At 43.4% G+C, this 27,008-nt stretch overlaps 3 protein-coding genes across 6 annotated transcripts; 2 read left to right on the forward strand and 1 right to left on the reverse strand.

Moving 5' to 3' along the window:
• The first annotated feature begins 2,116 nt into the window (after positions 1-2,116).
• On the forward strand, positions 2,117-5,807 carry LOC125540059 (factor of DNA methylation 1). 2 transcript variants are annotated; one of them, XM_048703633.2, is made up of 3 exons: positions 2,117-3,776; positions 3,855-4,104; positions 4,176-4,313. In XM_048703633.2, coding segments are annotated over exons 1-3 (1,695 nt in total). In that variant the 5' UTR covers positions 2,117-2,333; the 3' UTR covers positions 4,178-4,313. The 2 variants fall into 2 exon arrangements, with proteins under 2 accessions (XP_048559590.1, XP_048559589.1); XM_048703632.2 differs by having other exon boundaries at positions 2,132-3,776; positions 3,855-4,055; positions 4,176-5,807.
• Positions 5,808-6,561: 754 nt separating this feature from the next.
• Positions 6,562-8,332, forward strand: LOC125540060 (BTB/POZ and MATH domain-containing protein 1-like). The gene has a single exon (XM_048703634.2). The coding sequence runs from the start codon at positions 6,914-6,916 to the stop codon at positions 8,129-8,131; it is 1,218 nt and encodes a 405-aa protein (XP_048559591.1). The 5' UTR covers positions 6,562-6,913; the 3' UTR covers positions 8,132-8,332.
• Positions 8,333-9,819: 1,487 nt separating this feature from the next.
• LOC125540061 (mediator of RNA polymerase II transcription subunit 13) lies at positions 9,820-26,641 on the reverse strand. 3 transcript variants are annotated; one of them, XM_048703635.2, is made up of 23 exons: positions 26,248-26,641; positions 25,100-25,196; positions 23,690-23,763; positions 23,434-23,573; positions 23,253-23,339; positions 23,069-23,156; positions 22,895-22,978; positions 21,908-21,985; positions 21,739-21,818; positions 20,903-20,981; positions 20,369-20,677; positions 20,214-20,300; positions 18,753-18,993; positions 17,649-17,855; positions 15,677-16,981; positions 15,347-15,596; positions 15,142-15,223; positions 14,964-15,051; positions 14,563-14,641; positions 13,490-13,785; positions 11,476-12,517; positions 11,006-11,377; positions 9,820-10,766 (listed from the first exon to the last, which is right to left on the reverse strand). In XM_048703635.2, the coding sequence occupies exons 2-23, from the start codon at positions 25,121-25,123 to the stop codon at positions 10,138-10,140; spliced, it is 5,721 nt and encodes a 1,906-aa protein (XP_048559592.1). In that variant the 5' UTR covers positions 25,124-25,196; positions 26,248-26,641; the 3' UTR covers positions 9,820-10,137. The 3 variants fall into 3 exon arrangements, with proteins under 3 accessions (XP_048559592.1, XP_048559593.1, XP_048559594.1); XM_048703636.2 differs by having other exon boundaries at positions 25,100-25,208; XM_048703637.2 differs by having other exon boundaries at positions 18,753-18,990; positions 26,248-26,640.
• Positions 26,642-27,008: the final 367 nt, after the last annotated feature.

Here is a 27,008-nt window from a genome sequence, read left to right on the forward strand (position 1 = left end):
AACTTCATCATTTTAAGTATTTTATGATTATAGGGGGGTGTATGATGGACATGAGCGCATTAATATCCACAATTCAAGTTTATTAGAAATAACTTAAAATTTTCATGCAGTTAGAAACCATTAATCATAAAATATTGTTACTTCGGCTCTTACAGAAATCTTGGAATGTCCAATGGTTTGTTAAGACTTAAGAGCACATATATGTTTATCTCTTTAGAAGTAGAAATTGTAAATTTCTTTTGGCAATGGTGTATGAGGTGTATTTATTTATATTACCATGTTCTCTAGGAATCTTGGAACAACCAATATTTCCTAAATACTACCTCCGTCCGAAAAAGTATGCCCCTCAAATGGATGTATCTAGAACCAAGTTAGTACTAGATACATATATTTGAGCGACGAGCTTTTTCGGACAGAGGGAGTACGGAAGGAAATATGCCCTAGAGGCAATAATAAAGTTGTTATTTATATTTTTCCTTATATCATGATAAATATTTATTATTCATGCTAGAATTGTATTAACCGGAAACTTAGTACATGTGTGAATACATAGACAAACAGAGTGTCACTAGTTTGCCTCTACTTGACTAGCTCGTTGAATCAATGATGGTTATGTTTCCTAACCATAGACATGAGTTGTCATTTGATTAATGGGATCACATCATTAGAGAATGATGTGATTGACTTGACCCATCCGTTAGCTTAGCACGATGATCGTTTAGTTTGTTGCTATTGCTTTCTCCATAACTATACATGTTCCTATGACTATGAGATCATGCAACTCCCGAATACCGGAGGAATACTTTGTGTGCTACCAAACGTCACAACGTAACTGGGTGATTATAAAGGTGCTCTACAGGTGTCTCCGATGGTGTTTATTGAGTTGGCATGGATCAAGATTAGGATTTGTCACTCCGATTGTCGGAGAGGTATCTCTGGGCCCTCTCGGTAATGTACATCACAATAAGCCTTGCAAGCAATGTAGCTAATGAGTTAGTTACGGGATGCATCATTACGGAATGATTAAAGAAACTTGCCGGTAACGACATTGAACTAGGTATTGAGATACTGACGATCGAAGCCCCCCTCCCCTTTCCTTCCTTCTTCCTCCTCTTTCCTTCTCTCCTAGAACCAACAAAGGCAAGGGGGGAATCCTACTCCCCGATAGGAGTAGGACTCCCTCCTCCACTCCTTTATATACGGGGGAGGGGGCACCCCATAGACACACAAGTTGATCATTGATCTTTAGTCGTGTGTGGTGCCCCCCTCCACCATAATCCACCTCGGTAATATCGTAGCGGTGCTTAGACGAAGCCTTGTTCCGGTAGCAACATCATCACCGTCATCACGCCGTCGTGCTGACGAAACTCTCCCTCGAAGCTCTACTGGATCGTGAGTTCGCGGGACGTCAACGAGCCGAACGTGTGCAGATTGCGGAGGTGTCGTACCTTCGGTGCTAGATCGGTCGATCGTGAAGACGTACGACTACATCAACCGCGTTGTCATAACGCTTCCGCTTACGGTCTACGAGGGTACGTAGACGATACTCTCCCCTCTCGTTGCTATGCATCACCATGATCTTGCATGTGCGTAGGAATTTTTTTTGAAATTACTGCGTTCCCCAACAAGTACTACTTACTATGGATTTACATTTTTATCCTTTCAATATTTTTCAGTATGCACACTTACAAAAATAGAGTCTTATTTGAACTTAAGCCAAATGCTCCCGTTCTGGAGATCGATCGAGAAGCGTCGCCGGGTGTAAAGGTTATTTCGCACTTGTGGTGACCAAATGCACACCTTTTGTCATCCAAACAGCGATGTGATGCTTATTCCACATTGTACGCCTTTGAAGTAGCCGGATGATGATATACCAGACATGACAAAAAGGAAAAAAGAGCAGCTGGACAATGACAATTAATAAAATAATATCTGCAAACATAACATTTTGTATCAGATACTAGTAAACAATGGTATGGAAAAGAAAAGGGTTGAAAGAGTGGTGGTTGACAACCTGATGGAATACAACAACATTTGAAGCTCAAACATCTTCTTACTGTTCCATTTATTTTGATGGGGAGAAGAAGAATCTCAAGCATTAACTAATGGTGGTTGACAACCTGACAGAATACAACTACATCTGCCCCCAATGTTGCACATTGAAGGACCAAAACTGAAAAGTGAAGTGAAAACCCAACGCAGTGAATCGTTGGTTGCCTTGCCTTCTTCCTCCTCCTCCTCAGCTTTCCCCAAACCCCAGCTCGGAAAAGAAAAAAGAAAAAAGCTTTCCCAAACCCCAACCGCACTCCATTCGCCGACCGATCAGTCAAACAATGTCGAAGAGACATCGGACGGCGGCTTCAGACCCGTGGGACGACGACCAGGACATGCCGCCGCAGAAGGCGCCCCCGGGGATCCACAGGTCGGTCTACCTGGAATGGCGCGCCGGGGCGACCGGGCGCCTCCGCGACGTCCGCGACAACCTCCGCCTCCTCGCCCCGCCGCCGCCGCCGCCCGCTTCCCAGGAGGCCGGCCTCCGCGCCCTCGGCCTCCTCGACTTCGTCCGCCTGCGCCTCGACGACGCGCCCCCGCGCCGCGACCTCGTGGCCGCGCTCGTCGCCAACTACAAGCAGTTCTACGAGTGGAGCTACGCGCGCGGCGCCTTCGTCAAGGTCAGCCTCGACGCCTTCGCCGACGCGCTCCGCCTCCCGCCTCCGACGGAGGGCCCACCCGACGCCGCCGCCGCCGCTGCCGCCGCGCCCCCCGGGCTGGCCTCCGCCGCGGAGTGGTTCATCGAGGCGTACATCCTGAAGCCGCTACGCGCGCGCGCCGCCGCGGAGGGACGGCCGCGCAGGCTGCCCAGCGATGTGGACCTGGCGCTGTACAGGGCGAAGTTCGGGATGGTGCATAAGGTGGACTGGAGCCGCCTCATCTGGGTCCTCGCCGAGAAGGAGATGGTCGACCTGAGCAAGGGGAGAAGGCCCGACTGGACATGCCACTATGCCGCCTACCTGCAGAGGCTCATCTGGGTGGACAATCCGGGCCTCTTCCAGCCGGCATTGCCATTGCTCGGCCTCGGTGGGGATCAAAATCTCCCTTCAGAGCTCCAGTCCAAGATGCAGGAGGTCGAAGCGAGATCCAAGCTGCTCGACGCGAGATCCAAGCTGCTGGACACCAGAGCCGAGCACCTTGAATCCAAGTCCAAGGAACTGGAAGAACGGGCACTCGCAAGCAAGACACTAACAGAGTTAGAGCTGCTCAACCGGAATCTGCTCGCCGAGAAAGAAGCAATCAACAGTGAGCTGGTAGGAGTGCAGGAGGAGCTGGGAGAAGCAAGGAAGCAGCTAATGCAGCTAGATGATAGCATGGAATCAATGAAATCGTTGAGTAAGGCTCTGTTTTCTAGGGAAAGAAAGAGCAATGCTCGGTTGCTAAATGCTCGGTGGGCTCTGGTTACCAAGGAAATCAAGGGCAACGGTGACTTAAAAAGCCATCAGGAAGAGCTAGCCGAGCTGCAGGATGGGATGCAAGGACTGAAATCCCTCAACCAGGTTCTGTGTTCTAGGGAAAGAGAAAGCAATGTTCAGTTGCTAGATACTCGCTGGGCTCTGGTTACCAAGGAAATCAAGGGCAACGGTGACTTAAAAAACCTCCGGGAAGAGCTAGCCGAGCTGCGCGATGGGATGCAAGGACTGGAATCCCTCAACCAGGTCCTGGTCACTAAGAACCTAATACACAACGACAAACTGCAAGCGGCTCGGAAAGAGTTGATCGATGTAAGGAAGCAACTAGCTAGTACTACCTCTTCTAATTTGCATCTCATCTCTTTCTAATTTTTCCTGGATGTTTTGAAGGGCTTGATGGTGGCCACAAATGGCAGGGCAAACATAGGCCTGAAGAGGATGGGGGAGCTCGATCCAAAAGCGGTCGCAAATGCTTGCCGACCGAGATTGTCACAAAAGAAAACTCTTATTCTCTGTTCCAAGTGGGAGGCTCAAATCAGAAACGCAGGTTGGCACCCTTTTAAGGTCATCATGGTTGACGATCAGCCCATGGTACGGATGGTCTTCTATATTGCTATACATGGAGTGGCTCTTTTATCTTGTAAGTAGTCTTCAGTATATGGTTTGCAAATGTCCATCTTACTGTGTGCAAGTGTAACTACTGTTTTGTAGGAAATTTTCTTGGACGATGATGACAAGCTTGTGGAGCTAAAACAAGAACATGGTGACCAAATGTTCGCCTTGGTAAAACAGGCGCTGATTGAAAGGAACAAGTACAACCCCAGTGGTGGCTATCCTGAAACGTTGCTGTGGAACTTCAAGCACAGTCGGGAGGCAACAATGGAAGAAGCCGTCCAATTCATTGTAAAAAAGTGTTGCGCAAACAAGAGGAAGCGTTGAGCCCATATATCTAGGAGCTGGGGGTACATGCTAGGGTTTGCCGCCTTTCTTTGGAAAACCCATGGATATGCACTGTGAAGTAGGCATAATTGAAAATGCCTTTCATCGAGAAAAGAAAAGAAAAAAGTAGACATAATGTAAAGTGCTATCAGATTAGATGTAGGTAGTTGCTCTTAATATCGTGCAACTAGATTAACCATGAAGTAGACAAACCTCCATCTGACTCTGGGGGTTGCAGATTTGCATGACAGCAATGTGCTACTCTTTCATTGACGTACTCTGTAAACTAATATAAGAGCGTTTAGATCACTAGGGAGTATATGGTAGTTTGAGCAAGTGTACAAACCCTTTAAATATGTGCAATAAGGATATTGCAAGACTGTCGGAAGTCAATTGAAGTTGACCTTAACTACAGCAAAGCATATAACCGACTAGGATACGTTTATTTCATCATAAGGAATTTTAGTGATGTGCTGTTCCTGTTACAGGATGCTATGCAGATACTACATAAACTTCTCAGGTAGTAAATGGTAGTGCTTGGGGGTGGTGCTGTTTTAAATTTGAAGTCCACAAGTTCAATTCTTACTTCAATATGGTTCTGGATATTTATGTAAGCACCTTTATTTTTTGGCAACAGCCCAAATGCAGGCACCAACTCATTGTACCTGTTGTTAACTGGAATGCGATTTTACTTCTTTCTTAGTAGCCAAGTTTTTTTTATTAAGGTATAAAACAGCAAACTGATATTTGTGCCATTTTGAATAGCAGTAGGAATTTCTGCGTATGATTTGCTTGCAACTGCTGGATGGAAAAGAAACCATCATTAGTTCATCTATATATGATATGCATGGGAAACCAGTTTATGCAGGAAGACAGTGCGAATTGCCTGACATTTTGTATTTGAGTGTGCAGGTGTTGTGCTGCCGTTCATTGTTGAACTGGCCGATGGTCGCTCATCCGTCTTCAACTGCTGCTTACTCGGTTTGTCGTGAAACAATGTGCATTCAGGAATTGAAGCCGGAAAAGAAGATGCAGGGCCGTTCCTAGATGCTCCCATCCATAACCCAAATCCTCCAGATGCCTCATCAGTATCAAGAGATTGTGACGCCGATATTGATCTCGCATGTGTGGTTCTAACACGAGAAATTATGTTTCTAGATCATAAGGTGTGGATGAAGGTCTACGATGGTGGACTGGTTTTGCAGGAAATTGGACGCTTGGAGGCCATGGCGTGGCACTGTGAGCCTTTATGTGCAAGTGCAAAAGATCTGGTAGATGGCCTGTGCCGACTAGGCATTTTCCTTTCCTTTGAGAAAAACGATGACCATGCACACAATGTGAGGCACCGTTGTGAATAACAGAACATGAAGGAATCTAGAATTTGCTTTGACTGAAACAAAAAACAATCCCAGTTTACAAACATATTTTAAAGACCTTTTACAGTACATCAACCTCTTCGGATTTTTCTCCGCAAAAAAAGAACTCTTTGGATTTAAACTCTTTCATTTAGAGCATCTCCAACAGCCGCCCAATACGCGGCGCCCAAAAAACGAGTTTACAGCGCGCAAGTAGATTTTTTTAGGGCGCTAGAAGACGTTTGCTCCAACAAGCGCTGCAAAATATGCTGCGCGCGCGAGTCCATCGGTCCCAATCAAGCGGTCCCATCTGCAGCAGCCCAGAGTTTGCAGCGCGCGCGACCGGGCGCACTAAATATGCTGCGCGCGGTGCCTTTTTGATGTGCGCGCTGCATTAGTTATAGCGCGCGCGCGCTTTTTGTGCGGCTGCTGGAGATTCCAAACCGGATCCGCACGCGCTAAAAACAGTTTTTATACCGTGCGGCGCTCATATAATGCTTCTGTTGGAGATGCTCTTATGAACTCATTTCATCCCTCGAGAAAAATTACGAACTCTTTTCGTGTCAATTCGATGGTCAATTTTTAAATCAAAATTCCATGATAAGTTCGCCTCTTATGGACATGAAATATTTTGTACCCAGCCCATTAAGAGACCCATCAAAGTAGAAGGGTAAAAGATGGTGTTAAAATATCGGTAAAAGATTATAGCAAGTTTACAACATTTTTTTTGAGCATTAGTATAGACACAATCGCTCATATACACATGCATACACTCACCTCTATGAACGTCTCCTTCTACTGAAAGCGTATCGCCGGAAATCTTAAAATAAATCCAGAAATAATGCGAGCATCAGGATTTGAACCCTAGTAAGATGGGAATACCACTGTCCACCTAACCAACTCAACCACAGGTTGATTCGCGCAAGTTTACAACATTGATTCTAGCACTCCTATCTATTTACTACAACTTTTTGTCCAAGGAACGTACGACGACACAAAGCCTTGAGAAAGAAGTCGATAAACATCAGTTTTTCATCGAATGGATTCTCTACGTTCCACCCTTATATCACCCGGGCCAAGGCACGCACGCACGCAAATTCTAGATCAGATAGCACATAAATCGATCGTTCGTCAACCCTCGATCTCCCTTGGATCATGCCGACGTCGGAGGCCGAGCTGCTGTCCGCCCTCCGCGCCGCCGGCCGGGAGCACCTCTCGGCGTCCACCGTCGCCCGGAAGCAGGAGACCGGCTCCCACCTGTTCCGGATCGCCAACTACACGGAGGTCAAGGCGACGGTGGCCAACCGCGAGCACGTGGAGTCGAGCACGTTCACCGTCGGCGGCCACGAGTGGCGCATCGACTGCTACCCGAACAGCTGCGTGAAGCCGCACAACGGCTGCATCTCCCTCTTCCTCCGGCGCACCAGCAGCGGCGCCGCCCACTTTCTCCGGCGTAGCGCCGGCAGCGGCGCAAAGGCCGACGTCGCCATGGCGTACATCAAGTTCAGCCTGCTGGACCGGGACGGGAGCCCGGCGCGCACCCAGAGCGCGCCGCAGCGCCAGTTCGCGAGCGGCGACGACTGGGGCTGGAAGGACTTCATGAGGAGCGACGAGCTGGACAAGGAGAAGGAGAGGTACCTCAAGGACGACTGCCTGATGGTCCTCTGCGACGTCACCGTCGACCTCGGGCTGCGCACCGACAGCTGCACCGAGGTCGCCGCCGCCGCCGCGCCGGAGCCGACGGGCGAGTGGCCGCCCCCGCCGTTCGAGCTGGACGGGGAGCTCACCACGGCCATCTGGAAGAAGCAACGGGCGGACGTGAGGATCGAGGTCGGCGGGGAGACGCTGGCGGCGCACCGGTGGATGCTGGAGGCCCGGTCCCCGGTGTTCAAGGAGGACCTCTCGCTCGCCTTCACAGCCGGCAAGAAGACCGCCGAGCTGCGCATCGACGACATGGACGCCGAGGTGGCCAGGGCCCTGATCCGGTTCATCTACACGGACGCGCTGGCGGCGGACGTGAGGCAGCAGCTGGACGCGGCGGCGGCCATGGCGGAGCGCCTGCTTGTGGCGGCGCACAGGTACAGGGTGGAGAAGCTGAAGCTGATCTGCGAGGAGGCGCTGTGCCGGCACATCGGGATGAGCTCCGTGGCGGCCACCCTGGCGCTGGCGGAGCGGCACCGGTGCCCCACGCTGAAGAAGGCGTGCATGCAGTTTATTTCTTCTCCGGCTAACCTGGTGGCGGTCGTGGCGACCGATGGTTTCGAGCAGCTGAAGATCGGTTGCCCGCCTGATCTGGTCGACCTCATGGCCAAGCACTTGGCCAAGGTTGGCGCAGTGGATCAGTCCACGTTCGGGCCATTTACTACCTTCTAGACATTTTAGTTTTCTTTTCTGAAAATTTTCTAGCCATTTAGTTAATATAGATATTTGTAGTCAACTAGCTAAATACATGTGCATTGCAACGGGGACAACTTTGTTTTAGTGGTTCAGTGTATAGTTTTTTTTGACTGGGTTGAGATTGAGATATGTTGTCAAGAGGGAAACCATGGCAAAGGTAAAAGGATATGTTTGAGATTTGTGTACTTTTGAGTTGGTTTTGTATTTTGCTTGCAAAAGATTTCTTGCTATTGAAGATTTATTTGATTTCTCTTGGGGTTGTGCTACACGTCGGCCGGCGGATTAAAAGATCCGCCGCCTCGACAGCCATTAGATTGAGAGCTATTCATCGTCTGGCATTCCTTTTATCATTGCAAAAGGGTAGTTTTGCAGAAATCCTTTGCAACAAAGTTTATGTTACAAAAACTCAAGACATTTTTGCAACGGAGATGATGTTACAGAAAATATTTGTAATTTTTTCATCTACATTTTTCTTTGCAACATGAGTATTGTTGCGGAAGACAATTTGCAACACACATGTTGTAAAAAAAATTACATAATGAGACGCAAGGGACACGCGTCACACAGAGGAGGCGGATTGCAGAAGGCAAGCTTTTCCCTTTCTCTTGATTGCTTTGCAAGAAATTTCTTTCTCTAGAACCAAGGTGAGGGTCGGTTAAAAAAAATAGGGATTATCACTGGTTTGGAAAAAAAATCGATAGGAAGAGGTATATCTCAATGGAAGAGGTGGAAATCGATAGGATGACTGATTCTGGATGAGGTTTTATGTTCAAAACTACCAGGGGGAGTGGAAGTCCCTGGAGAAAATGCCCTACAAATTAGAGGGATTATTGCCAATTGGGTCGCGGATAAGAAGACAGAGGGATATTTGTTGGTCTAGCCGGCATCGGGATGTATAAAATTGAATGTGGATGCTTCGTACAACATGGACAAAGGTGCTGGTTCTTGTGGTGCAATTCTACAGGACTGCAAAGGAGGTTTTATTGCTGCAGCGATGGAGTTTAGGCAGCATGCTCTTGATGCTCCTAGGATGGACGTGTTAGCTATGCTATTAGACTTACGACTTGCTGAGGGGCTGGGTATTCTCTCTATTAATACCAAGAGCGATTCTATGGAGATTTTTCAGGCTATACAGAATCCGTCCGAGATCACAGATGGTTGCCGGAAGTTGATGAGTTCTTTTGACAAGGCGACTGTGCATGAAGCTAATGGGTGTGCTCATGAACTTGCTCGATTTAGTTTTGAGGACAGGATATGGGGTGTGGAATGATAAACCTCCGGACTTCCTGATCCCATTTATTGTAAAGGACATGCTTGTTACCTAATTATAGTTGCGAAAGTTCCAAAAAAAAAACCCTCTAATAATAGAGAAACATGTATCCTTTACAATGTCAAATCAAAATCAATTGACCCATATTTTTACTATAAACTTGATCAGACTTTAACAAGTTTCACTTGTGACAAGATTTATAGGTCATCTAAACCCAAATAGAAGGGGTAACATTATTCAACACAAAACCAATATCCGTACTTTTAAATGTATTTTCTTCTTACTGTGATTTAATATATTGTAAAAAAAAGCACATGCATCCCAAATTTGGAACCAAGCAATTTCTTTAGACGTAATTAAACCGCCTTCTGACACGCAAAAAATGCGACCTTGCGAACAAAAAAGGTGCCACCAGCAACCTGAATCCTCAAGCCGATGAACACATACCACTGCGTTACCAGTTCAACAATGTTACAACGATTACAGGGAGAGGTATTGCTAGGCACTTAATTACATACATCCTCAACCCAAGGAATTAGCATTCTTGCTATCAAAGCAAAACCAGGCTAGGCAGCTCATCAACGCGCCCTCCACCTACCTACCTAATCTAGATACAGAGACAGGCACTTGGGTTTAAGCAGCATCTAGCCCTTGTTTTTCCTGTGTAAAACAGCTAGTTTAAATCATGTGAATTAGCTATCACCTCTCTAAGCTACATCTCTCCCTTCTCTGTTAGCTGAGAGAGATGTCGATCCGCGTAGTGGAGAAGTCTCCTCAACCTCAGAACCATATCACAGTGGAAGGGAAGAGCACTGCGCCTTTCCGTGTAGACAGGGCTTACTGTCATCCACGAAAGGGCGTGGAGCTCAGCAGCCACCGCTTCCAACACATTGTGCATGTCCATTTCGTAATCACGGGCTGATGTTTCATGGGTGATGTTCCTTGCCTGCTTGCTCATGGTGCTGCCGCCAACCCCTCTGCTCATCTTCTCTTGGACAGTGGGGGTGCTGCCTCCGTAGTAATCGACAATGCTAACAGAGAGAACAGAGTGCCTGTCCTCCTTGGTGAGTTGGGCGGCATTCTTTCTTACTGGTGGGACAGCTTTGGAGACAACATAACCCATTGCCAAGGGAGTTGCTGTCCCTTTGCTGTGCAATAGGTGGGCAAGTGGTGGGGATTCTGATGTAAGGCATGTTGGAAGCTGTAATGTCGCAGGGGAAAGATACCGCATACTTGGTGACGGAACCAGAAGATACGATGCAGACATTGACCCGATGGACTTGACTGGGGCAAACCCATCTAAGTAACTAGAAGACCCAGTGCTGCTTTGATTCCCTTCACCTGTAAGAGAGGGGGGAATGAACATTAGTAAATATGATCCGTCCTTAACTATGGATTTCCTTAAAGCATGACCCTTTGCTGCACACTTAGCACGATCAAGATTTGAAACAAATAATCATATAATGTGTTTGTATATGATGAGGTCATTTAGTGATGACCATTTACTTAAAAATCGCGTAATTAAATAAAGCAACTTGTAGGTGGAGATAATAACATCAACATACACGGACAGTACTTACCAGAAGTAGGTCTGGTCGCAATCAGATCCGCTTGGCATGCCAGATGCAATGAGCTATCTTGCGAAACTGCAACTAAACTGATGCTACGAACCAAGTGCAATGAACCCCTTGAACTGTCCATTCCACTTTGTTCCACTAGGATCTGCTTTTTGTTGCCTGACTGACCTTTTGTGAAGCTAGATTTTGAATGAGGGCTGTATAACGTACTAGGTGAGGAAGGCATGTTTCTGTCCTGGATTAAGCCCATATCTTGTTGCTGGAGTGTTGGTCCATTAGAATTTGGCGGAATACCATCAGGTATAGATCGTCGTAGCTGCACAGGCCACTTCTTTACCTCGTTACCACCAAAAGAGTATATTGCCTTTTGCCATTCTGCATAAGCAATACATAGACATTACAAACACATAAATAAAGCACATTATGGCCTATCAAATGAAAAGAACAGAGTTAATGATCAAATTGATTAGTACCCTGGATTTCAAGTTCAAGGAAACCTCCAATACGGGTTATTATTACATCTCTTGATCTCGTATTGCTAGCTTCTGGTGAAGACGACATTATTTGACAACCCTGCTGCAGAATTTGAATGAATAGGCTCTGGAGAACTTTAGTGTCTTGGCGGCTACTAATACCACCAAAAGGAAATATTAAGCTGTCTAATAACTCTCCTCTAGAATCTGTCCAGATGCATACTAACCATCGCCAGTCCTCGGTCCAGCCATAACAGCAATGAAGACTTGTACCGCTGTCATTCTCAGACCCTTCAAGTGGCGGGCTTGCTCCACTATCAGTGCCACCTGAAATTGAGCTGTAAGCCCTGCTGCTACTTGCATCAGCTCCAAATCTTGAAGATTCCATTATATCACTGTAGTCAGCAGTCCCAGGCTCTGCCAGAATGAAAAGCGGCTCAAAGGCATACTTCCTGTCATCCTGAGCACATAATTCTGGGATTTTGCTTGGATCAGGCAATCCTACAGCACGGCCAGGTTGCCATGAGTTGTCCCATGATACTGACCTCATGGATGCATCAAACTCTGTTTCTCTAGAGAGAGTTTGTCCAGACATCCGAGGAACTAGACACTCTTTCCAAAGGGTGGGACCAGGAGATGCAGTGTGCATCATCGTCGACTGAGGCCTACTCATATAAGTAGGTGACTGGAACATGTCACTCGTGGAAACAAACCGTGGGATCCGTCGAGCCTTGTTATACACAGTGAAAGCTATGTCCTTGAAAGCAGCAAGCTCATTTGGTTTATGGAGTCTCAATAAAGTTTCAACAGTAACAATCTGCAAGACAAGCTTCGGTATACTGAACCCAGAGAGCATTACAACATTGGATGCTGATGCTTCATCGGCAGAAGCACTGCTGTCTAGAGCTTTGGCAACCTGAGTATACAGGAATGATTTCCTTTCTCTCTCTGACGATAAGATAGACCCAATGGCAACAGAACTTTCTACCAGTGTCTGTAGGACTGCAGATGGTTCAGGAAATGGGCAGACCACATAAACTACCTGCATACATAATGGATCGTGGGTGTTAAAATAGATTAGCATTGCGGTTCTGGGAAAAATACCAACTTAACGTTTATTTTTGTTGCACAGCATTACTTCAGGCAAAGCATGAAAGAAATATCAATTCATCCACCTAGAGGCCATCGTGCATCTAACTGAATGATTAGAAGTCCCACACATGTGATCTATTTTTGTAAATACAAGTGAACAGAAATGAAATGTTGGATCATTTCTGCATCCAAAAAACTTAAAAATTGGGTTAAGATATACTCCCGCCGTACCAAAATATAAGACGCCTTTTGACACTATGATAGTGCCAAAAAAGTTTTATATTTTGATACAGAGGGAGTATCTCCAAAAGAATTGGTGATGTATATATGTGAAGTGTACTCCAATGGTGGCATTTATTAGTAACAAGTGCAGAATAATAATGGCATCCTACAAAAGTTGTCATAAGAGCAATAATGATATATTCCATGACAAGAGCCTCAGTTGGATCAAGAAAATAGGAAAGCTGTATTTAGACAGAATGGGAATGACAGAAGTAACATGTCTACAAAAGTAACCAATCATATACTCCATCCGTCCGGAATTAATACATCCATCTGAGCGTCAACTAATTCTGGACAGAGTTAGTACAAAACAACGATGATAAGCAAATTATCATATCTGATTAAAGAAACATCCTACACTAAGTTGACTACTAATGTGTATTTTTCATTTTGCAATTCCTTTTGTGCAAGTATGTATAAGAATATTTATTTCAGTGGGCTTCTCTGTGCTGGTTCCCATTAAAAAGAAGAGGAAAAAGAAACACTGATCAGAGAAGACCAAATAACGAGAAGAATACACAAATATAAACCATGCAGAGTATCATCACAGAACAATACAAGAAGTGAGACATGCGGCTATTGTTTTGGAAGTCCCTTGGATCAAAAAAGTGGAGAAGGAAGAAAAAGTAAAAGGCCTTACAGTGCAAGGTATGTTACTGCTCTCTTTCTGATTTGTTGAAATGTTTAAGGTAAGCTTTATATCCTTAATTATCCTTGCCAGAGATGATACAAAGCTTTTCACACTCCAACTTTTTGAAAGAGCTTGAAAGTATTCAGTTACTGAACTGATAGAAACTGAGTGGCTGCCCCTAGTCTTCAATTGATCAGGACACTCAACGAGAACAAGTCCTGAAGGCAGATATTTTCCAGGAGATTGTTCTATTTGCCCCCCACTGTGTTGTGGCGAATGAGTACCCAGTTTGCAAACTTCATAAACTATAAGAATGCAAAATAGATAAAAGTAAGGAATAAACTTTGAAACACAATGAATTAGAATAATTATATGGAGATTATGAGATTGCTAAACTATGACTAACTGACAAGTCACCCCAGTAATGACAAAACATTGTAATATTCTTTTGGTTGTTTATAGCTATTACAATGATGTGATCAAATAGAACGAAATCAATTATATTGCAACCATGAAGCCATATAATTTGTTAACGTGTTAAATTAAAAGCAGTGACTGGCTGTAAATATTGCCTCTTTTGAATTGAACGTATAACTGGCAACAAATAGTAAATACAGAGTTAGAAAAGGTGGCATTAGGCTTAAATCTCTATATATCAACACGTCTGATTGCCATAACGCCAACAAAGTGAACCAATGCTGTTTATTGGATTCATAGACACTTTGCAGGCACAAGTATCAATAGCTAACAAGATTTTAAGTTTATGAACTAGGGTCCTATCTTAACGGGTGGGAGAATTATAAATATACAGTCAGACACATTAATACTACATAACGGTAGAATATAATGGAACATATAGCCCCTACTTCATCTGCAGCTATCTATATTGTTCAATTGAATTTATTTTCTCGGCACTGACTTGTAACAAGATGAAGGGATGCATACATTATAATAAAAACAGAACAACTCATGGGGTGGAAATTATCTCATTACCACCAAATCCTTGTTAGGTCTAAGTAATAATTGTGCATCACAACTGAGAACCAAAGAAAAACTGAAGAAGCAACGTTATAGACACTTACTTGTTCCAAGCTGCATGAAGAAATCAGTGGCTGCAGAAGTAAGCATATCAATATCGGGGCACAGCGCGTAGTAAGTAACCTGAAAGAGCGAACAAATGAGAAATTTATGAGTCCCAAAACTACAAAAACTCTTTCCAGAGTAACCGAAACAAAGAAACGCGTAGTAATCTAGATTTTACAATGGCTACAGAACTTCGGGCCAATTTGCGGTTGTGTCGTTTTGTGTTATTTCCTGATATGGAATACTTACACCACAAAAAATATTTACCAATGCTATTAACAAGTTGCTTTTATGGATCCAGAATGACACTAAAGTTATACTTTCAGGTAGTTGATATATCAAAAGGTAATAAAAATCTATAGTGGGCTATATGCCACCACAGTGCCAAACTATGCCTTACAGGCTTGGCCGAAGCATAAGGTTCCAAAGGAGCCTTCTCCCACAATTTGAGGCAATTAGCAGAGGTCTTTAACCAATCATCCTGGTAACTGCAATTTCAATACTTACATCAGTAACTCACGCAGACAATTAAATGTTAGTTCATTTAACAATCATTTTCAAGGGAACAAGTCTGCTACCCAACAAGAAGAGATGGCGAAGGGAGGACAGCGATGGTTGGTCTGACACGGTGATATCCCTTATGATGCTCTTCTGAAGTGCCTGCATTGAAATTCAATCTCCTCTAAGATGAATCATGACTTTCTCCTTCTGGCAATATTATATTTGGCAAAGGGAGTAATAAAGAAGTTGAAGACAGGTTGAGGGATGTGGCAACAGGAATACCTCGATCATTGCTAGATTGGGGTGGGCTCATTGCATCTCCACCAATGGGTATAGAATTTGAAGTATCTCGAATATCACCAGTACTATAATGGAAAGAGTATGCATCTCCCATCACAGCAGATTCTGCTATATTACTTCGACCCCTGCACCAATCAATTACTGATAATGGACCATCCATGTTTGCAAACGCAGTTTTAAGAGCTGATTTTATATCCGATTGCAACAAGCCAATCATGGATGATTCTGAAACCTGTATCCAGAAAAAGACATGGAGAAATGATGTGTGGATAAGTACAAGTGGCAAGAGAAAACAGAGCAGCAGATTTTTACCTCTGCGGAAAGTGGATCAACTAAATCAACACCAGCGCAGTCCTTGGAATGACATGTTCCTAATAGTCCACCACAGCCAGCATGAACCATAGAAGGATCACAAGAAAATCCACGTCTCCTCTGCTCATCCAAGGAAAGCCAGAAAAAAGAACCATCTCCATCATCCATATCAAGTGCGATATCAACAAATGAAGTAGATTGCTGAACTAGCAGAGCCATGGCACTGAGAAGTTTCACAATAGGTTGCCTTTGTACAGATGGGCTTATGCCAGTAAATGTTTTAGTGGACAAAGAATCAAGGGGCTTTGCCCCTTTAGGTACCACAACAGACCTCCAAACTCCCACGCTTTCTAATTGGGACCTATCATACATGTCATGGTCAACATCACTAGACAGCCTAGCTGGTATACTTTCTTTCCTTTTCATCTCATATTTGGGAACAAGACCCGAGTTACTACTGCTCTCTGTCTGCATAGCACTGGACAAGGCACTTTTTAACTCAGCAGATGCTTTGGTTCGCAGAGACACTAGTGTATGCCTTATTCTGCACATGGCAGCCTGAAATGTGATGCATTCAATTTCAGTTGCAAGTGCGGTCTTCATAGATAGGAGGAAATACCCAACATTAAGCATGCTATCACTCTTCTTTTGTATAGTCAGAGAAGAGCTAAATGAAGTTTCACCAGAAACAGGTCTTGATGTTTCTCCCTTGCATGATTGTTCGTCTGCACTGTTTAAGCTCTTTTCACTCTCATTTTTCCTACCTTGCACAAGTGTGTATAAGCTTGATCGACCAACATCACGTGAAAGATTAGCTGGTGTTAGTTTATCAGACTTCTCAGACTTGTCTCCTGCAGACTCAACTTTAGAACTTTGTGTGACATCATACGAATAAACTCTTGAGCTAAAACCGCAACTCCCTCTTTTTTTCGATCCGGGCAAGTAGGGATTTGTAAACAGTGTTGCCGGCGTCTCGCAACTGGAAATTTCAACAGCTGCATATTCTGGTGCAAATGTGAGTGTAGCTTCAGCTCTGGTGAGAAAATCAGATCTACTAGATGATAATACTAAGGACTGGGACCCTGCAGGTGATGCAATTTCTTTGAGAGGCTCCTGAACTTTAGAAGCAACATCCTGAATAGGTGACATCGTCTGGTGGTTAAATGCCTCCATAGATGTGAAACCAACAGGAGAAAGTCTTTGTTCAGGTATATCCATAGCTACGGATGGACTATCTATGAATGGCATGTCTCCAAATTCCGAAGCAGGGCTTACTAAAGCATGTGATTCAGCAGTACCTGGAGGCTACATAAAATGTAATATCAGGATTATAGATAGCAGGCAAGTCAGAAAGAAGTGATCCTACAACACAAATATCATCGCCATACAGTTTTCTACTTGCATGTCCAGAAAAGTTAGTATGTTATTTACATTTAAAGAAGGTTCTGCAGTGTACTCATTGTTTAGATCCAACAAACAGAGAATTCCACATTTCATAGCTAAGTAGACAGGGTAGAAGGTTAAAAGGGATTATTTCACAAGCTCTTGGTGATATCATAAGCAACATGTTTCAAGGCATGAAATATGTGTAATTCAATAAATGGTCCTTGATTACAATCTAAAAACTCAACAAAGCAGAAGTGAAGTAATTGGCTACAATCTAGAAACTTAAACAAGCAGCGGTGACAGTAGCGACCTTTTGTAAAAAAAATGCACAGCATGGCAGGAGCATGAAATGCAACAAAGAAGTCAATACAATATATTAAGTTGCAGAATACAAGTAGTGATCTATTTAATGGAATTAAATATTTCAAAAGTACTATGGATTCCTAACATAGTCATATTATCATTGTCATATGCATAATGACTCATTATCACAGAGCTTCTCATACATGACCAAGTATAGTCACTCTAAATATTATAACCTTGTTTCATCTATAAGTAACTACTACGAGGATGATAGGGTACCTACCTCACCAAAATCTAACTCATCCTCTTGAAAGAAGTCACTAAAATCTCCAAACTCCAAGAGAAGTATATTGATGTCCATCACAACCCCCTCTTCACCCCAGCCCCAAGAACATCCCCCCTGACCATTTGTGCCTTGCATGTTTTCGCTAACTTCTTTGCCAGCATGAGAAGAATCTTCTGTTATTTCAGAACGAGAGCGCTTGGATACCTGATTGAACGAATACAAAACATCAAGACTTCTTCAGCCCAATGTTGACGTAGACTGGTACAGCAGTAGTGTGATTGTGCACTAATGCTATCAAGTATTAACATAGCAAAATGAGTTAATAACACAAACAGTGTAACATGTATATATGGAGATTATTCACCAGAATAGAACTTCATGCAGAGGTAATTGTGGCAAGAAAATTTGGTGCTGTGATAGTTTTAGCATCAACAGATTACTATTTCACAAATTAAACACAATTATGCAAATACTTCTATGCACAAGATGGCATGAACTGTATAGCATGTGTTCTTCCATGTAATGAAATTTCTGCCGCCATTCAATTATCAGTTTCTATCCAGTAAATTAACCATATCTCATACTCCCTCCGTTCCAAAATATAAGGTGTATTAGTTCTTTCAGAAGTCAAACATTTGCATGTTTGACCACATTTGCATGTTTGACCAGGTTTTTAGAAAAAAATATCAATATCTACAGTACCACATTTGTATCACTAGATCCATCATGAAAAGTATTTCCATATTTTTTTATTTTGTATTGTAGATGTCGATATTTGATTCTATAATCTTGGTCACACTTACACAAGTTTGACTTGCACGGAAATCGATACACCTTATATTCTGGAACGGAGGGAGTATTTCACACCTATAGCTAATTAGAGATAAGTCGATAAATATATTCGTGTGTCAATAGTGGCACAACAGTCTTCTGTTAATCACAAGAATGATGAAGCAAAGCATGATACTACCACTACAAGTTAGCTACTGAGAAGAGGAAAATGTAGTGTTGTACTAACAGACATATTAAAATGTAATTCTTGAGAAAAAACTAATTCATTATGGTATAAGTTTGTAAATTGAGAGGAAATCAACACACTACCATCTTGCTACCAGCAATGTCATTGTTCAATGGCAGATCAGACTGATGGCATGCTGTAGAGTCAGCATCTGCCAAAAGATCGCCACCTTTAGCAGCAACTGCATGCTCACTTCCATTAGAAGTGCTACTGACACTACTGATACTACTAGTCATGCCGTTGGAGTTGTTATTCCTTTGTCTTCTTAGTCTTAGAAAATTAGAGTTCACACCAAGTCCGCGTGAAGATCCAAAGAAAGAGCTGCTAGCAGATCAAAACAATTAATGCAGGAGAAGTCAGGCAAACCAAATTTGCAATCATGATGTTTTAAAAGAAAGTACTGAAAAAATATCATGTAATGACACAGATTAATTTTAGTTGCACCCTGAGATTATGATCCATGAGCACGATTGAATCAATGTAGTTCTTGCAAGTAACTTTTGGGTATAATGAACCATGGCAACAAAACGTGTTATACTGCATAGAATCCGGATGTGCTGCATGGGTAGTGATCCTTAACAAAGAGTTAGTGCAGCTTAGCACAGTTCCACAACCGCAAACTGAACCTTAGTAACTTCGAAAAAATTTGGATAAAATTAGTTGCCAATTCTTCCAGGTCTTCCCTTTTTCTGGGAATGAAGCAGTAGCAAGTCCTGATTACACAATAGTAAGTGCCATTAAAACAACATTTATGGCCTGTTCGGTTGGAAGCCAAAATTTGCAACAATGTGCCACACTTTTCTTAGCCAAACTGGGCAAATGTCTCGTAGCCACAGCTTAGGCATGCCAAAAATAATCAGCTAGGTCCTAGGCATCATAAACACATACGTTGTGGCATGGTAGGCTAGGTTATGGCTCCACTTTTCTTGGCCACAACCACAAGCCTGTTAGGCAAAAAAATTTGGCATGCTAGGACACTGTTAAGCATCAACTGAAACGGTCCTTGGTGCTGTTTTTCTCCAGTTCAAGAGAAGGTCTGGCCCTTGAATGAGAGCAAGCCAGAAAGGAGTTACTGTAAGGAACGTGGGGACGTGATATTACAATTTACAGGATGGTGGTAGGCAACATACTTATGTTCCAATTATTTTATCCTAGTTCTAAAGAAATGATAGATTTTGCATGCTCGGCAATTTTAATTTATAAGTTCTAAAAAATGACAGGATTTACCTAGCTGTTTTATGTCCACACCTAGCTCACAAAGGTGGAGGGTGTTTCTATGTCTAACATAACGAGAAAATAATCTGAATTTCATGTATTCCTCTTAAGACAAATATTTTCTTGTTATTTTTTAGATCTTGTATTCCACTATTTAGTTCTTAGAGATATATATAGAATAACATCAAAACAGCATACCAATGCTGTTCTTTCAACATTTTACAGAGTTCATTGTAGATAACAGCATCTGAAGTTGGACTCCAACGTTTTGACTTATGAGCTGTTCCAGATAGTCATTGATAGAAAAAAAACATGTATGCAAGACTGACCTGTTCCGGAAGTAAGAAGACGGAGAGAAATTCCAAAATGGCCAAGCCTCCCATGATGAACTACCCATCCAGTCCTGTGACCACATCCTGTGGGCAACATAATTTAAACCATGCACGCTCCAAGCATAACAAGATCATTAGAGCGAGACTATTACCTTTTACTAGAAAAGCGAACAAATGCCTGATGGACCATAGGTACCATAACAGCTTCAGGTGGGTAAATAAATGTCCTTTCAAGAACTGGAAGGCCATCAGCAGATTCTAACTTTTGCTGCCCATCATCACCTAAATGAAGGTCCTTCACTGAATCAAATTCTTTCTTAATCTGATTATTTTCCGATTCAGAAATTTTGTCAGTTGAGGCAGGTGGAAAGCCAAGGGCAACTTCAACATAGTAACTTTGACCTCTCAGCTGGCAGATGGTGGGTTGAGTAAAACCTGGTAGATTAGGTGCCGATAATTTGCTGAAATGTTTACACAAACTTAACATGAGAACTGAGTATCATAATGAACTGCTCTGCATATGAATATCCTTAAAGAAACACAAGATCGGAGATAACACCTAAGAGGCGCAAGCAGGACTAAGTGTCTAACTCATCAGTGAGGTCATATCAACAGGCATAGAATGCCAAAAAAAACAGCTTAGCATATAAGTCGATTTGAGTATTGACTTTTAAGTTCAGAAATACCTTGAATATACTTGTCTTGCGAGGTCACTTGGGCAACAGCCGACAAGCCTACCCAGCATTCCGCTAGGAGCAACAATAACTGCAACATTCAATGAAACAGATCATGAATTTGAATATGCATGATATAGCACATAACTTACATCCAAAAAGGCATAAAACATAATTTACATAAACGATGAAGAAACTGGCAAAAGCAAAGTTACAAATCAAAGTTATCATGAGCTTGGTCACGGAAATAGAATGCGCAGTGAAGTTAGTTTAACTTTTAGAGAACTATTTTATATTCAAGCCTGATTCAAGACACGACTCCAAGAACATAAACCACTAAATGGCTGTGCTTCTGCCCATTTTGTCAACATCATAGCACACGGGCTAAGTGTCGAACTAACCAATGCATTCGTGTTTTTTAACTATTTCCAGTAAGGGGATCCCTTCAGATAACAGTATGATACAAAAGGATCATCGATAAAAGTCGAAAAAATGGAAAACTAATAAAAATGTATGCCATAAGCTAGCATACTGCCTCTGGTGAAGTTCTATTTGTAAAGGTGAAATTTCAAAAACACTGTACCCCAGTCTAAATGAGATTCACTTGTTATCTTTTTAATCCACCTTATAAAGAACTGAATGTAAGATAAAACAATGGGCAGTCCCTATTTGTAAATCAGACGTCCTAAGGACTTCTGTAAATTCGCCTATCACAAGAAAATCATGTCAGATCAGAACTGTGAATAGCACAAATATATTATCCTTTTCCAGCAAATAAGACAGTAGATTTTCTAAGGATGCCAATACAGCAAGATGTGTAGAGATGGAATTAGTGAATGAAACGGTACCTGGAAGACCTTCACCAACAGAACGGGGTGTGTGTGTGAGAACTTTCTCTATATCATCACTAGAAAGGTTTCGCATATATCTAATAGAATAAACCATTTAAAGTAAGACCACTGGCACTAAATAAACTGAAGAAGGCCAACGATATGATTGGACAAAATAAGAACTGACCTTGCAGATATAATAACATGCACAAAGATTGCTTCCTCAGTGGCCGCAAAGACAAATTCCACTGTAGGTTGTGCTCTCCTATAACACAATGATAACAAAAATAAATGGAATGGAAATCAAGAAAAGTGAAGTTATCCTTGGAAGAACAAAAGGGCAAAAAATGAAACTACATGGCCAGCCATATCTGTATCCTCAATATTACACTAAAAAAAAAGGGCAGCCCGGTGCATGTAGCTCCCGCTTGCGCAGGGTCTGGGGAAGGGTCCGACCACGTTGGGTCTATAGTAAAGTGACATTACTTATTTCACCCTCGGATCAAAGAGAAATGGTTGCGAGCCTGTGATGGATTGTAGCATTATAGCAACTTGATATGGACTTCTGCTTCATTATGCAATGACTAGAAGTGAAGAAAGGTCAGCCTACTGATTCATCTCGACAGTTATCTAAAATATGTCAGAGGATACGAATTCATGCAGGCCCCACACCAATGCTCATATACAAGATAAATGGCCAACAAGTATCCGAATATTATCATTACATTCTCGCCATCATATAAAGGTTGGCAACAAAAGGCATGCAGTTATTCTCGAAACCACTTTAGCGGAAAGAAAAAAATATATTAAGTTGAAATCCCATGTTTAGAATTAGGTTACAATTATTTACACAAAGTTTTGTATCACTAGGTGGTCAGGGGCCTTTTCTTTCTTCAAACACAAGAACTTCACTTTATCCCAATATACCATACACTATCTATTGTAGTGCACGACATTGGAACTTTAACAGGCATGTTATGTGTGTTACTTTAGCAGACACATTGCATCAGTTGCTGAGCAAGGAGTATAAAAAACTACTCCCTCCGTCCCATAATATAAGAACGTTTTTTATACTAGTGTAGTGTCAAAAACGTTCTTATATTATGGGACAGAGGTAGTAGTTAACAAAGAATAAAAAATGAATAGATAAAGGCATAGCAACTTAGTCACGAACCTAAAGCTGTTTTGATTTCTTGTAGGGGGGTTGTATTTTGTAAATACATCACCAAATCTTGCATAGGAAAGCCCTCTTAGTGCTCTGTACAAGAGAAATTGTCAGATTTAAAATTCATCAACTAGACAACAAATTATAAATTACAGATTCATGCTATAAAAAGTATAATGATACCTCTCCAAAGAATTTCTTAATGCCTGACATAGTGCAGCTGCAACCTCTTCCGAGTTGCCTGGAGCCACCCATAAATCACTTGAAACAACTGCAAAACAAAATAAGTAGTAGAAACAAGCAAATAAATAAGCAAACTAGACAGTCTAAGACTCCATTCAATAAACAAATATCAACAACAATCAACCTCTTAATTTAGCTACAGCGGGCTGGGTCATTTCAGGTACTGATGAGTGGCGGCCAGAAAGAAACAACCAGAGCTTGATCTTCTCATCTGTCATTGTTACAATAAAATTTTGGGATAAATAAGCATAGGCTTGACTTAGGTAGAAAGAAAGATGGATGCAGGTAGTGCACATAATTATTACCAGGGTTATGCTCTCCTTGAGAAGGATCCCAAGGGCCAACAAAGGAATTTGTCCAAGTACTTAGGAGACCTTCACTCTGTAAGCGAAGATACGCTGACAGCACAGTGCTATTAAGAGCATCTTTCTGCTCGGCTTTTGAACTGGACGAGGAACAGGGATCACAAAAAAGAACACATGCATCAGAACAAAAATAACAAGTGGCAACAAGCAGCTAAAAGACAGCACAAAAGCGGCATATGGAGGGTACAATTAACACCTTCTATCAGAAGTAGCATTGTACTCTGGTTCAACAGGAAGAAACTGAAACCATGATACAGTCTGAAGCTCCCCCTGCAAGCACGGAATATATACATAAGACTAACCCAAAGAAAGTCTATCTGAAGAATCTACAAACTAATTCCATGGCAGGCTGTGGCAGACTAAGTAGGTAAAAAATGTCTCACTTCCGTACTCTAAAGCTCTAGGCTCTATCAGAAAACTAGAGATATGAAACGGAACATCATTCTCAATTTGGAAGTGTGGCGGGTAATGCCTCTCCTGTGCTGTAGTTTGTGATGTGTGCGGAGGGTGGTTCAATAGCTCTCCAGACTTTTGAAGCAGTCAGTTTCAATTTCTAATTCTACTTCATCAAAAGAAAAAAAAAATACAAACCATTGCAGGAATTGGAAAGAAACAAAAGGACATTTGTAAGCCGCAAAGATAGCAATGAGAAATAACCTGTTAAGGATCGAACTTTATGTTACACGTTTCTACTTAACGACTGGAAAATGAAAATGGTGCAGCGCTGTCAAAGGAGCATCCAGGGAAACTCGAAAAGGCCTGAATTCTCTTATTATTTTAGTTGCTTGGAAAAATTGGCAACACCGGAATGATTGTGTTTTCAATGGAGCAAGTCCAAGCTTCATGATGGTAAGCTGTAGCAAATGAGTGCTCTATGGTGTTCTGCTGGGGCATCGGGGCTGAGAGAGTTGTTTGTTGGGTCGCTTGCCCTGGAAGTGTAACACTGTCTTTCTAGTCTCGCCATCTCATTTACGCGTGTGGCGAGAACTCTGTAGTTTCTTTCAGGGTGTGTTGGGTGTTGTTGGGTGTGGGGTGAGGGGGGAGGGGGGAGGGGGGAGGGGGAATCTCCCTCTTCCTTGTACTATTTTCTTTCCTAATGAAATGATGTGCAGCTCTCATGTGCGTCCGAGAAAAAAAAGGAGTGAAGGCTCAAACAGTTGCCATACTACATTTTGTTCCCTTTTTCACATCATCATCATGGTTGGTATAGAACAAAACTCGTTTGCAAATGATGATACTCCATCCGTTCCTTTTCATTAGGTGTCATTTTTGTACACGGTAACCAAGGACTGATTTGAGGATAATTTGGGACTGAAATGCCCCTGGTTAAAATGTAGGTTAGAGGGGTAATTATGGGCAGCTAATTAATGATACTCCGATTCAGGATGGCTGGAATTGGCATCAACAGGGGTAAAAAGGAAATACACCTAATAAAAAAGGATGGAGGAAGTATAACGCATCGAGAAGACAAGAACTTGCAAGTTGCAATAACAGAAACACTACAGAGTTTGCATTTCGCAGTATGATGAAATACAATAAAACAAATTACGGGGCCACAATTCAACAGAACCCGCGGGGAGGGGGAGGGGGGTAAGGTCTAACTTACAATTTTGAAAATGTTGGTCCACATATTCAACGTAGAAGACAAGGATACTGCTTTATAAAATCACCGGTGTTCATGCCTCTACAGTAGAAGGTGAAATCTGCAACATGACCTGCTGCTTGTCATACAAAGAGTACTGAAAAAAAACATTTATAGAACAGCTGAACAAATGAAGAAACTAATGGAAGAAATGGGATCACACAAATGTTATCTGTAAATAGTGGGATTATATGGTTGTCATTCTTAATTCCAAATCAGAATAAAAGATATGATAATTGAACAATACTACAACAATGGGAATCTACCATTGTTATTTTGAATTCTACAACATCCTACACTGCAGAGACAAAACTATTCAACACGCAAATAAAAACTTTAGGACTCCCACACACTGTCACATCAATAAAGCACCAACGAGGTAGGATCTTTAGTTTCCATGTTTACAAGTAAAAGAAATGGTATTCTGCCATTCTAGTTCCAAAGCCTCTCATAGACGAATGAAGCAAGAAATTTATGTTTATAGGGTAAAAAAACACAGTCCAATTGCTCTCATTAACGGTTGCAGTTAACATATTCAAGCTCCCAACTCCTTGAGACATTATAGGGTAACCAACACGCGCGACACAGGGAACAACCTACAGATTGCCAAACTCCCTACTCCTTGTGACATTTCACACGATGCTTATCCTTGTGGAGTTCCCACGGCCTACGATGCATAAACACGTCAGATCAATGACAGGCGCAATCTTCCATCACTCGTTACCCACTCACCCTAACGGCAGAATCTGCTACACGATCTCCTTACCCGACACCCCACCATCTAAACACAGCAGAAACCCGTACTGCAGCCATGGGCGGCGGATCAATGCGTGCACGGGCACAGCAAAAAATTGTGGAGGTCAGCTTGGGATTAGGATGACTGAAAGCTCATTCAGAGACCAATGCCTAAGGTCAGAGCGTGAGATAGTTCAGGAGCGGGAATTACTTGATCGAATGCCCCCACATTACTACTATGTCAAACGCCTAACATAACATTCAAGCGAGACTAGGGTTCTAGGGTTCGTGAGTGAACGAACGGGGGACGAGATCAGAGAAGAGGGCGGGCTCCGGGCCAGTGAAGAGGAGAGGAGTGCTCTGCGGAGGACGCTCACCTTGAGTCGCCGCTGTCGCCGCCCCTGGTCGCGGCCGGCGTCGCGAGGAGCTCGCCCTCGGTGGTACGTGAGGACGGAGAAGTGAGGGGGGATGCGGCCGGGGACCGGCAGGAAGCAGGGGCGCCTGGGCCTTGTTCGCCGTCGCCGCCGGCGTTGGCTCGACGGGTGGGACGGGCGGGGGCGGAGGGCGGGGCGTACGGCGAAGTGGGAGACGAACGCGGCCGGCTGCTTCCGTTGGGTTCACTGGGACAGGGGCAACCAGGTAATTGCGGGTTGCAGCGAGGGAGTGGGGGACGGGTGTCAGAGAGCCGGCGGTGGCGGCGGCGGCTTCGGGCGCGGCGGCGTGGGCGTTCGATGCGGGTCACTTGAGATCAGATCTGTGATGGGGTCGGCTCGGGTCAGTCCACCGGCCTCACCATTTAGCTCGGAGTATATTCGTAACACACACAATGAGAACATCTCCGACAGACCCCGGCCCAAACAGATCAGCTAAATGAAGCCTGGCCCGTATAATTTTTACAGGCGGCCTGCATATCCACCCCTCTGGTCCTATATGTACGGATCAGCAGGGTTTTGGGGTTAGCAAACCCTATCCCCTCCGCCGCAATCCGCCCGCGCCGCCGCTAGCCCCCCTTCCCAACTCAAATCCCGCCACTTCACCTTCGTTTTTTCTTCTCCTCTATGGTTGGTGGTGCTCGTAGGTGTGGCGGCCGTGGCAGGTCGCCACCGCGCAAGCTTGCATTGCACGACACGAAGGCCGA

The sequence above is a fragment of the Triticum urartu genome, chromosome 2A (genome assembly GCF_056163025.1).
Source record: "Triticum urartu cultivar PI428250 chromosome 2A, HENAU_Tu73, whole genome shotgun sequence".
NCBI classification, from domain to species: domain Eukaryota; kingdom Viridiplantae; phylum Streptophyta; class Magnoliopsida; order Poales; family Poaceae; genus Triticum; species Triticum urartu.

Bases quoted from the DNA above. Each gene is read 5' to 3' on its own strand.
- LOC125540059 (XM_048703632.2), top strand. From the start codon at position 2,334: ATGTCGAAGAGACATCGGACGGCGGCTTCAGACCCGTGGGACGACGAC. The intron at 3,777-3,854 runs GTAAGGAAGCAA...GATGTTTTGAAG, and splicing joins CTCGGAAAGAGTTGATCGAT to GGCTTGATGGTGGCCACAAA. The intron at 4,056-4,175 runs GTACGGATGGTC...ACTGTTTTGTAG, and splicing joins TGGTTGACGATCAGCCCATG to GAAATTTTCTTGGACGATGA.
- LOC125540060 (XM_048703634.2), top strand. From the start codon at position 6,914: ATGCCGACGTCGGAGGCCGAGCTGCTGTCCGCCCTCCGCGCCGCCGGC.
- LOC125540061 (XM_048703635.2), bottom strand. From the start codon at position 25,123: ATGTGGACCAACATTTTCAAAATT. The intron at 20,982-21,738 runs GTACCGTTTCAT...TGAATGTTGCAG, and splicing joins TGTTGGTGAAGGTCTTCCAG to TTATTGTTGCTCCTAGCGGA. The intron at 16,982-17,648 runs GTAGGTACCCTA...CATTTTATGTAG, and splicing joins ATGAGTTAGATTTTGGTGAG to CCTCCAGGTACTGCTGAATC.